The sequence below is a fragment of the Lampetra fluviatilis genome, chromosome 20, assembly GCF_964198595.1.
Source record: "Lampetra fluviatilis chromosome 20, kcLamFluv1.1, whole genome shotgun sequence".
Classification (NCBI taxonomy): Eukaryota; Metazoa; Chordata; class Hyperoartia; order Petromyzontiformes; family Petromyzontidae; genus Lampetra; species Lampetra fluviatilis.
Genome location: NC_136294.1, coordinates 3,299,726 through 3,312,273, shown reverse-complemented (window position 1 = coordinate 3,312,273; position 12,548 = coordinate 3,299,726). Strand labels below are relative to the sequence as shown.

Below are 12,548 nucleotides of genomic sequence, written 5' to 3'. Positions count from 1 at the left end.
GCATTGCCTTGTTGTTATTACGCAACTGACAAAAACGGAGACTTTGAACGTTCTCGGAAAATGTACATGTTTCCCAGGAAAGTAGAATTAAAATGAGGGTGATCCTGATTAAACCACCACAGGTGGCAATTCTACAATGTAACCAGCCACAGTGCCACCACAACCTCCATTTATTATTTAAAACAACATTATATAACGTTACAATGTTAAATACCATGAAAAAGAAGATCCCTTTCTCGCACAAACATATTGTTTCTCTCGCATTAGCATATTTACATCTCATCATTGTTTGACCTTGCCCGTCATTGTTTGACCTTGCCCAATAAAAGCATTCCAACGAAACACAAATGCAGTGAAATACACAGTTGCAGCATTCTGTTTGTTGACCTGTGATCGAACCGACTCGTCGCTCCGTGGCTGTTGTATAACCCATGCCACGTTGTATAGCGACGATGTCACTTGATCGCTTCAGGGGCAAGCTGGACAACGAGGACCGGAAGGAAGACAGGGAGAGAAGGGAGCAAAGGTAATGACCCGCCTTCACTCCGTGATTGAGGAGATTAAGCCATTTTCATCTCGAATTGTATACTACTGTGTATTATAAAGACCAAACGGATTTATTTAGTTTTCTTAATTTTTCTCTCTGATGGTAATTTTCGTGTTATGTGTATTTTTTTCTTGTTATTTTTGTATCAATATATATAGTTTTGATTTGTTAAGTAGTACGGTTTTGTTTTTGTAACATCTGTTTAAGGGACTGGCTCATTGATGTGCAGCATTGTGGGATGCAAATACATGAATGATGCTATGTAACATTTAATTATCATTATATTCATCACCATCATCGTCGGCCATGGTCTATCCACTGCTGGATGGAGGCCTCTCCGCACCGTTGTCGTGTTTCACGATCCATCTCACTCCTGAACTCGATCTGCTCCTGTTGCTCCATCTCCACAGGGTTACTCTCAAATGTGTTCTTTGGCCGCCATGATATCACCTTGTCCATGGGTCAATGTGCATTGCATTCCGACTCCATATTTACATGCATTGTTGTTGTTGTTGTCCTGGCCAAGCCCATTCACTGCTTTTAAAGTCGATATCTCTGATTTGTGTTTTGTTTCCTCATCCACGCGCTCCTCCTCCCGTCTCTCATTGTAAATTCCGAGCAGCTGTTTTGTTCACATTCGTCACCGAGTTCGCATTTCCGATCCATACGTCCTGTCTGGCAACCTGAACGTAACCTCTTCAGGCACATTGGCATGCCGCTTGTCATTGATAAAATCGGCTTTCCGAAAGCACTCTGTCCTGCTGTCATCCGCATCTTTATTCAATCGTCATTTTCACCCCGATGGGCCGCCTCCATGTTTAAAATTTTAGGCTGGGTTCACATGGGGTCCCTTAAACCGCGTGCCATGATACATGGTGGCCGACTTTCAAACTCAATTAAGTGATGACATAGGAGGTGCCACATCAGCGTGATTAAATGCCGCTGGGGAACAGTGGTAAGTAATTATTGAGCAAAGTGAGGGCATTTCCTTGGCTAGATCACGAAACAAGGCCCGATGTCAGGGACATAAGATGGAAAAAGCAATTCCTGAGGCATGTCGAACCGGAAGTTCCTTTCAAATGTGCTCTTTGGGTCTGGGGTGGGTGGGATTAGCTGGAGTTTGAAGCCTGGGCCTGGTAAGTTTATAATAATAATAATGAATTTTTTGTTCGAGTGAAATTTCTAATATGTGAGTGAGAACTATGCATTTAAAAGTAATTTGTAATGATAGCTTGGCCCTATCGTACGTATTTATATTATGTTGTGGCTGTATAAATGTTTGTGTTACGTGGAGTGCATGTGTCGCTTAAACTTTCACCTTAAAGAGGCCTAAACTATGCCCACATTATCACTAACATCTAAAAATCCTCTGAACACAGCCGAATGGTGCAACAATCTGTGAATTGTTAGCCACTTGGTCCGTGTAATGTCACTGACAAATCATGCAACCCAATGCCTCCCACTTGTCACGCGTTCTCGCTTTATCAGTAACACCTGTAGTTTGCTACATCCGACTGCACTGTTTTGGTTACAGCTCATCAACGGTCATTCTCATCTCCATTTACCACTTCCTGGGACCCACATAGGCACTTGCTGCATTCACCGATGCGGTGAATGCACGTGGCCCAGCCATTTTCAAGGTGGTCTTCTTTGATGGCCGATAAAATGAATGGTCGATTTGTCCATTGACATACCTCCTTGTGTGTCATCACGTCCTTCGGGGGTATATACGTCGGTGTTTTGTGAAATGCGATCGTGTTAATAAATCCGAGTCTCATACCATACTCAATGGTTGCATTCATTAGGACCAATCTCAGCAGTGGAGCATCCGAGCTATTGGCGCGTTGTTTATGCGACAAACGTTACTGGCAGTCGTTTGGTGGATGGTTACGACACATTTATACTTACGCGATCTAACCAAAAAACCTTTATTATGAAAAAATGTTAATATATAAAAAAAATAAAGCCTTGTCTCTATTCGTCTTGGTGAATGCCATCTCCCTCTTTTAAGGGCGACCAAGGGATGGAAGGGCCAGCCGGAAAAACAGGCCCGGTCGGTGCCCAGGGGCTTCCGGGAAAACCTGGATCGGAGGGACTGCGCGGCATCCCAGGATCTGTGGTGAGTGACCACCGCGCTTGTGCCGACTATATGGGCCCTACTAGGGTTGCCACCTTTAAAAAAATTTAATATGGACAGCGACCATATTATATGACGACCATGTTATGAAAAAAAAAGATATGGACAACACAAAAGCGTCAAAATGATGTTCCTGGCCAAACAGCTGTTTACAATAACGGAGTAAAAAAAGTTACAAAGTGATGTTTCGGATGGAAACTCAAAGCAAGGCAAGCACAACGTCAAGTTGCATCGCACGCATGCGCTGTTGGAGTAAAAATAATTCCAATTACCTAGGGAGAGCCTCGCCGAGTCTCAAGACTCCTGTCAGGAGGGGTCCCTGCTGCATTGGGTTGTTTGGCAAGTGCCGTTAATGAGCCTTTGGCTTCATGTGGGAAGTAGCCAGGACTACCCAGAGGAAAATCCCCTACAGATTCAAGGGGGTTCACACTCAAAGCGTAACACATATTCAAGAATCCATTGCTGTTCCATCGTCTCCTGGCTATCACGCACACCAAACCTACAGCACCTGGTGTTCCCAGGAAGTCTCCCATCAAAGTGTAAACCAGGCATAAACCTGCTTAGCTTCCGAGGTCTGACGCACCTCCGATTAGCACGGTTGGCTACGTACGGCGCAAAAGAAGTTCAACATACGTACAAACAAAACTGATGCATTCACGTGGTACCACTTGACACGAGCGATATAAACGTTTATATTGGCGTGTCTCTTACCACTCTGGTATAAGTAAATTATTCTCAGGTTTTCCATCAAACACACACAAATCCCCATTCCCCAGTTATTAATATTTGCTTCTCCGCTTACCCCCCCCCCCCCCCTTTACAGAGGACAATAGAGCACTTTCGCTGGCAGCAGAGGGCATGTGTAATGTTTGCACACACAGGGCATCGATCCCCTTGGAACCGATGCTCTTGAATCCAGAGATTGCACGTGCAGCATTTACATGCGGCCGATATCGAGCCAAAAGGAACAAATCAGGTTTACACGGAAAGGGTGGGAAATTGATTCTTTGGAATCCGATTAGGGCCCCTTAGACTATGCACGCGTGCACCCATTTGGCAAAGGGTCACAGGTCCCATCCATGGATCCTCAGGGCAGCTCTCCCAGTGCAAGCGCTGCAGCTCAACCCGAAGTGGAATGCAGCCCCACGTCTGTTTCCACGCTAAATTCAATTGAGATAATCGATGATCTGGAATGTCTGTTGGGCAACCCCCCTTCCCTTTCCCTCCCATCGATGCCATATACATAGGTACTGTTCAGCCCTTTCATTTATCCACTGCTGGATGAAAAGGCCTCCCCATGTAGGGTTATATGATCCATACTTTATCTGGATTGTAAACGCGGGTTTGGTAAAGGTGGGGACTATAGACGTTAGATCATGGTACAGTACAACAATGTATTTTGCTGCGCTAATTGCTATATTCGAGGGTAGAATATGTTCACCCCACTACAAGTGCTGCATTTAGGAGTGAGCAAACGATCGCTCATGTTTTGATGTCAAATCAAATTAGACACTCCATCTCAATTGACACTGACAATGTACAGGTATGTATGCGATGCGTACAGCTGTCTTGTTGCTAGGTTTTACAATAATACATAGGATGAATAACGTCGCTTGATGAACACCTTCATTCATGGACGTTGAGTGAGATATACATTGGGTTTTTTTTTTTCCGAAGAACATATATACATTTGTATCTGTGCTACATTCGTTTGAATTTTAAAATAATCAATTGGAAACCCAGTCAGCAGGACAAATGCACACAAAATTGAAATAGACAACACTGCCAGAGGTTCTGCCATCCAAGAACTGAGATAATTGCTGCAATAACTAGAGTTTACAAGGACCAAAACAGACAGTGCCACGTCACATAGACTTGTTACTGAGGTATAGGCAGTTACGCAGAAAGGTCAGATACATGTACAAAAATAAAATAATTTAAACGGACATAAAATAGTAAATAAACTGAGAATAGGTTTTCCACTTTTTTCTGGCAACAAACAGGTGTTAAGATGTTAAAACACCAAACTGAAACCTTTTACAAGGAATGATGTCTGCATTAACCACAATACTTGTGGTCAGAATGCAAACAAAGAACATACTCCGATAATATATGCATTGTCTTTTAAACTGATTGGTCCACACCAGAGACAGTTTTCTTTAGTCTCAAAACGGTGCTAGACCAGAGGACGCCAGCACCGTTTTGAGACTAAAGAAAGCTGTGAACCATCAGAATATTTACACTGGAAGAGGAATCCGATGAGCTATGAAGCTCTTTTTTCACAGATGTCCAGAAAAGGTAAGCAAGTCGCTAGCAAAAAATCTAAATCTAAAATATAAATTACGTATCGAAGTACACATTTCTCAAGTACTTAATTCCTGCCGATTTGTCAACACCAAATGCAAGCTTGGGCAAGGCAGCAAAACAACAACACCAGTCCCAGACCAAACCAAGACAACAACAAAGTCCATTGATGAGATTGCACTTTAAATTGAACGATTTATAAATGGGTCAGGTTCATAGTTACGGATCAGATTTGCGAATGTGGCTGCCGTATCCGGCACACGTCTGCTGCTGAAGGATATTTTTCCAAGGGAGACTTACAAGGTTAAGGGAGGAAACAAGGTCGCTCCAAAATGTTGGTGCTGCAGCGGGCACACGGCTCTGTCACGTATTCCAATTCTTGTTCTCAGGATAGTTGAAATGAACCCGTGTTTCTATCTCACCCCCAGGGTGATCAAGGTATGCCAGGATCTCCTGGGGAGGTTGGCCCTCCTGGACCCATGGTAAGTCCACTAGTTACTTTCACTGGGACTAATTAGGACCAACTTTGCCTTGGCGATATTTTTATATATACACTTTGCATGACGTTAGACTGTAAGGGCAATGACATAAATGTTTAAAGATGTATATTTTGTCATATAAATGTGCATGCACTCTGAAAGATACTTCAAACTATTACCAACACACCTGTTTTGGAAGTATATAAAACAACCCATTATAACAATATATTAAATGTATATTTTTATAATACCATTTTCATATTATATATAGACGTGTGTGCGGTTTCTTAAGAACAACACAGTGGATTAAATGGCAGCATTCAGGGACACCTGAGACATGGTCGTGGATAATTGTTCAACTTAAAATGTGTGATTATTACGAACGACGGATATTATGCAAATTAATTTGTGGAACAAAAATATTCAGCTAATCTGTTTCTCGCTTTAGGGACCTCCGGGTTTGCCTGGGTTGAAGGGAGATCCTGGTCCGAAAGGAGACAAGGTAGGCTTCATCTGAAATACACAACTATTACTCATTGAACAAAAACGATTTTTTTTTCCACATTTGCCCAAACGTTCATTGTATCTCATTTTCATAATGGTAGGGGGCAGGTGATTCAGAACATCAATTCGGTCATCAAAGTAACTGTAGAGTACGCAAATGTACTGGGGTTGAAGCCATCTCAGTGCATTACATTTCCAACATCAAATATTCAAAGAGGACACGCAAAGCACCGCAGGGCTGCAGGGTGAAATGCAAGCGCTTGTGAGTTTCCTAGCCTCCAGCAAGCATGCAATCTGGACCCATCTTCTATCAAACTCACCCATTTATCTAAATAATAAAATATACACACACAATAAACCAATGAAAGCTCAAACTCATCGCGATCCACATCCTGGAGCCCTGCACGGCCACATGTTCCGTGCGTGAGCTCTGCCAACGCAGGAGGGGAGGAGGAGGAGTGGGGAGAGGGGTGGGGGGCAGCAGTTGCAGGGGTTGATTGGTTGGCTGTGTTTAACCACCTGCCACATTTGGCTTCCCTTTGCCCTTGTGCGCCCTTTTTGGGAGTTGGCACGCGCGCAGACGAACGCGACGTTGCGTCTGAAGAGGTGGCCTCTCGCCGGTGAATTGGATTTCAGGTCAATGCTGCCGTTCCATTAACTGCTACGAGAAACTTTGGGGACACTTATGGGCGCTTGCTGCAGCCTGAGATGGCAGTAACAGTGCAGCCCTGCTCTTTTTTGCTGCACAGCTGCTGGCGGAAAGGCCCAGGGAGCCCAAGGGCGCCCCTCTAAGAGGGCATTTTGGCCTACTCTTTCACACTGGTCGGATATTTTTTGTAGAGGTGGGAGTATCCACACTTAGAATCCAATCACACGCGACCTCCTGTTTGACCAACTGTGGTGAGTGGACAGGGTGGGAGCATTTAACCCCACATGTTGACCTCAAAGGCAGTACTGCCACCTCAAATACAAACTCTTAAGATTCTGGATTCGAATCCAGGCAATCACCTGTGAGTCAACGAGGCCGTTCAGTATAGTTAGTTCAGAATCAGAATCTATATTTTTCCTGGAGGAATCAGATGAGCTATGAAGATATTTTTTCACAGATGTCCAGTCGGGGCGGGTTAGAAAATTGTCATTCTCTGTCTGGCCACCAATGGCTGCTGTGAAGAAAAAAAAAACCCATCAGATTAAATGTTCGGATAAACAGCGGCTCTGGGTTATTAGAAAAAAAAACGTTTGACTATCATGTAAAGAGAAATGTTCTCGTATGCAGAACAGGTGGGGAAGTGCTGCTCCCTACCGTGTGGAACAGATGTGATTGGAAGGGATCTCCATATCCACGGGGGCCGTTCACTTACGCAGAATGGTTACACCGGTCGGCGCGATTTCCGAATGGATTTGTCATCCCATGACGTGACGTGACAAATTTCGGTGAAAATTACCAAAATGCATAGACATATATTGAATATGGACGTCAAGGGCACGGTGCTCACTCGCACTTTGCTTTATCCGCGGCGTAACGGTGTAACAGCCGTGTCACTTTTAAAGCTACCGAATGCTTCATTTGTCAGTTCCGCATGCTGGTTGCACTTCTTGGATATTCATTGTTTTGTATTACGCTTAAATACAAGGGTTTTATTTTACCGTCGTGATGGCAGAACGTATTTACGCTAAATCCTCAGAAATGAAATATAACACCGTGTAATCCTGAGAAATGTAACACTTTTTTGCTCGAGGTGTTAGTCGTAAAAATCTCTAGGAAGCTACCGATTTCCCACTGCAATTCAAATCCACGGGAGAATTTGTTTTTGTATCACCCCTTAAATATGAGTAAAGGTGCAGCCCTGCAATTGCTTGCTCACACCACTGCTGGCAGAAGCGACCTCCACACGAGGGAGCTCTCAAGAGCCCTATCCAGAGGGCATTTTGGCCTCCTCTATAACACAGAGGACGCTCAAGCTAAACATTTCGGAAGGATTACCCACACTTTACCCCACCACACGCATCATGCCGAACGACTAAATGCGGTCCTCATATCGTATTTACGCTGCTGGGTGGACAAAAGAGGGCGGAATGGGGGGGGGGTTAAAGAAATGTAGACCTTTGGTTCAACTGCTGCTTAGATTGTATCTATACTTGTGAATGTAGTTTCATATTTATGCCTCAGTGCTCTGAAATAATTCAACATGAAAGGCGTATTGTCAAATAGAGGTTATTATTATTGCTGCGTCGGGAGATGGAACCGAACTAGCAATCTCTGGATTGCAAGTCCTTGCAAATATAAATAAAACATCCGTGCAAATGTACCTTTTTTGCATTAATTAAATACACTATGGAACATAAACTGATTGATGTATAGACGTGTATATATATATGCATTTACTAAATGAATAACTTTCATGTGTAAATACACATGGACTGCTTTCATATGTAAACTAAATAGAAATCTCTTTTTTTTTTGTATCGCGGGCATTGCAATATCGCTGTGGCTGTCCCGTCTGTCTGCAGGGCCACCCGGGCCTCATTGGCCTGATCGGGCCTCCCGGAGAGCAGGGAGAAAAGGGGGACCGTGGCCTCCCAGGTCCCTCGGGATCCTTCGGGCCAAAGGGTGACCAAGTACGGATTCTCACAAGATATTTGAATTCATTGCCTATATTTACACAATGTTTCTGTCTCAACTCCATGTGGCTATGCTGTCTGTTGCGTTGATTCTAGCTGTGCAGAAGTTTGGGCGTTAGTTTCTCTTATTGCGTGGATTTTCGCTGGGCACTCTAGGTTCCCCCTCCCCCATACGTGAATCACTTATTCGTGGAATTAGGTTTGAGGATTTACGATTTTCATTAACAGGATGCTTAAATGGCTCAGCAGCTCAGTGTGCCTAACGACAACATCTCATCTCAACTATTCCACTTCTCCTGCTGTAGTCTAATCCAAGAGAACACCCAGTGGCAGCTGTCCCTGTGCGGCAAAGACGAACGAAGCACTGGCCTGCAAGTGGATGTTAGCCTGCGTGTACGTGGCATTTCTTCCCCCCCCCCATCCCCCCCCCCGGGTCAAATAATTTGCGAGCGATTCATCGAATTTTGCAAAGTTGGACCGTCATGCCGGCACACGTAGCCTTCTCTCTTTCGGATGACATCACAGGGTCTTGAATAAGGCACTGTGAAGCGGAGGGTGTGTGTCTATGTGCACTGAGTATAAAATAAAAATAAAGTACCACTTTGTGAGGAGGTCAATGGATAACAGTGGTTGTCTATTAGACATTTGTGAAACTACTGGACGTCTGTGAAAATGCGCCGTATGGCTCATCGGATTCCTCCAGTATAAATAAATCTTCTGTTTCTAATCATCTAAACCCCTGCCATAGTAGGATTTTTCTTTGCCACTGGCTCTGCAGGGCTATAAACAAAAGATGAGCATCGATGACTCAATGCTCATTACAGCAGGAACTCACTTTGACTTTGTATTTAAGGCCTTCTTACAATATAACCTGGGTAACAAATCTTACTCATCAGTGGGTGGTTATGGATAAGATTGGTTCTGAGACGACACAAGTGATTTTTTTCATCACGCATTTATGAGACACCAGACTTAAAATATGACGCATTTAATTGTGCGTGATCCTATTTTTTCTTAGAAATAATACCAAGATAAATCATATATATTAAGTGGTGTCTTGACTTAAGAACGTGTCTTATTAATTTTTACAATGAGTGCCGCCTTGTGTGATTTGCAAATTAATTTTCCCAAAAGGCCATTACTGCAATTCGAGTACTTGGAGACATTTCAGGTTTGAAGGCATCATCTTCCACACGGTGCAGGGAGGACCTCACTCCAATGTCGACTCGCTGTCGCAAATTACCCTAAACAACTGCACTGTTAAATATCTACATTTGTGTCAGTTTGTGCAAATCTGAAGCCTTTTCTCCGGGGCAACGATTTGTTCATGGCAAACATTTTGTGAAAACGTTTCCATTGTATGTGTACATATGTTGAATTTCTTTCATACCGTACACAGCCAACCATGCTAAATGGAGGTGCGGGGGAAGGACAACAAACTAAACACAAAAAGCGTTCTAATGAGTTCTCAACCTAGATTTCAAATTTGCATAGCTTCAGTGGCTTCCTAATATCGGGAGGAAGAGCATTCCAGACGACGACAGCAGCGCATCTGAAAGTGCCACGCGATGTGGTGACCGTCCTTGTTCGATGGCCAGCCAAAAGCTGCTGCGAGGAAGACCGGAGTTTGTATGATGGTTTTTGCTCAATGACCAAGGCACCCGGAATGTTCTCCATCTTGTTGGACCTCAGGAAGTAAGCAGACTTGAGCCCGGTTCGTGCCAGCATAGTGCTTGGATGGGTGCCCACCGTGCACATAAGGCCGGTGTAGTAGGCGTTCTCTGGGCATTAAGGGAACACCTGAAGACGGAAGCTTGTGTTGCCTCCGAAACGTCGTGATTTTTATTTTATTTTTTATTTTACTTTTATTTATTAAAAAATTTTACCTACGTGACTTTACCTAAAAAACCTAAGAATATGAATCCTTGCAGTCACGAAAGCTTCAAATCTAGAATTAAGAGAACAACACAGCAAAGTCCATACTCACCCGTCCCTCCCACCACCCCCCCCCCCTATATTCATCAACCGACCAGCGAGGTAAATTCTAGTCGAGTACCCCTGACTGCATGTACGGCCTGGGGCGGCCACTCATCCAGCAGCGGAGTGACGAATGGGCCGCGCGTGTGCGTGCTCGCATTTTACGTGACAGTCTGAAATGCGATAGTGGCGGCGGAGCACTTAGCGCACTGCACTGCCAACCCAGTGGCTCCTCCAGTTGGAATTGCCGGCCTCAAGCTGAACGTCAGCAGAGAGTGATACCTGAACCAGTCTTCCCTCCCCCCCCCCAGCGCCACCCTCGTTCACCAAGCCGCTCTAACCAGCACGGCAAAGTATCGTTGTTGATAAAGTGCTGTTAAATTAAAAATAAAAAGAAGATGTAATCGGAATTGGGTCACTGAGCGTTAAAGTTAATGTCGTATCAAGTGTGGCAATGGCAGGAGATAAGATCAGTGTCGCATTTACGTCAGTAATTGCATATTGCCTTTTTAAATGTTATTTATGCTGATGGGCATAAAAGACCCCCCACTCACTGATAAATTGTCCAGCAGAGACCTTAATTACATCTCCCAGGTTCTCTCTTCCCAGCACATTATTAAATGTCACTGTTAGTTAAGGGAATTCTGCTGTGTACCAGTTTGAAGGGCAAAAGATAAACACGGCACTTTGCACGACTGAATCTGGAATAAAATAAAAACATTATTCGGTGATGCCGCATTGGACACATGGTACACAAGTACACACACAACAACAACAACAAAATGCCACACATTATTCAGTAACAATGCGGCTTTAAGAAGAAAACAATTGTATAAAAGGCAACATTTCTGGCCATGACCCTTGTTCAGAACACATCAAATATTTTTTTTTTAAATGTGTTGAGTTATTTTTAAAATGGAATAGTTACTCTTCGTTGGCCATATGAAAACATAGTGATCAGCATCATCACAACAGGAACACAAATATCTAAGAGTACTTTATATAGTTTCTATAAGGCTTTGTCCTCCATCCTCCCGTACCACCTCCACTCCTGCGTTACGTTGTGTTTTTATTGTGAAAGATCAAGTTAGCGGATTGCCAAGCGTAAAAGGTGAAGGTGTGGCCCTACAATTGCTTCCTCGTGCCACCAACTAGCACAGTGGGACAGGTGAGGCCCATTTTGCTAGTTAGCTCTTTTTCAGAAGCGACCTGGCCACATAACTCAACGAAGTGGCTTATCACGTGGAAATTCAAAGCAGCCAAATACTGATAATTGTTTTTTACCCTTGTATCTGGCAACAAAACTGACACCTTTTTTTCGAGGAGTCATGTTTGCATAGACCACAATACCTGCAGCCATAATGCAAACAAAAAACATAACTCTGATAATGTATGCACTGTCCTTGAAGTTGATTAGTCCACACCCGAGACAGCTTTCCTTAGAGCCTAGTCTCACATGTGAGACTAGAGTTATGTTTTTGTTTGCATTATGACTGCAGGTATTGTGATCTATGCAAACATGACTCCTCGTAAAAAAAGGTGTCAGTTTTGTTGCCAGATAAAAGGGTAAAAAAAACAATTATCATCTTTTTTACTGGCAAATGAGGTACCAGTGGCAGCCAAATACTCTTTGGTTCTTTCGGAAAAGTCACGTGGGTATAAAATAAATCACGACGTTTCGGGTGCAACACAAGCGTCCGTCATCAGGTGGGAACGCATGGTCTGCTGCTGAGGCAGACTGTTTGTAAAAGGTTTGAAATGGGTGTAGCCCAAGGGTCATAAAGAAGTGGCCGGTGCTAGTGATGTTAATGTGATAAATTAGCGTTGCAACTGTAAGATAGCAGGAGAGCGGCCTCCTCGACGAGGGCACGGAAGTGGCTATGTTAATGTGAGAGATTAGCCAAATACTATGAACGCACGTTCCTAAATGTGCAGGGAAAAACTGAAGGACACAATATAAAAAGAACGCGACTACGGG

General features: G+C 43.8%; 1 protein-coding gene across 2 annotated transcripts in view; it reads left to right on the top strand.

Moving 5' to 3' along the window:
• The window catches only part of LOC144937854 (collagen alpha-1(XI) chain-like), a 165,442-nt gene that overhangs the window by 131,281 nt on the left and 21,613 nt on the right, over window positions 1-12,548 (top strand). For both annotated transcript variants that reach the window (XM_078865375.1, XM_078865374.1), the window contains 5 exons: window positions 473-526; window positions 2,559-2,666; window positions 5,417-5,470; window positions 5,916-5,969; window positions 8,483-8,590. In XM_078865375.1, coding sequence (XP_078721501.1) covers window positions 473-526; window positions 2,559-2,666; window positions 5,417-5,470; window positions 5,916-5,969; window positions 8,483-8,590 — 378 coding nt within the window. The remainder of the gene's footprint in view (window positions 1-472; window positions 527-2,558; window positions 2,667-5,416; window positions 5,471-5,915; window positions 5,970-8,482; window positions 8,591-12,548) is intronic.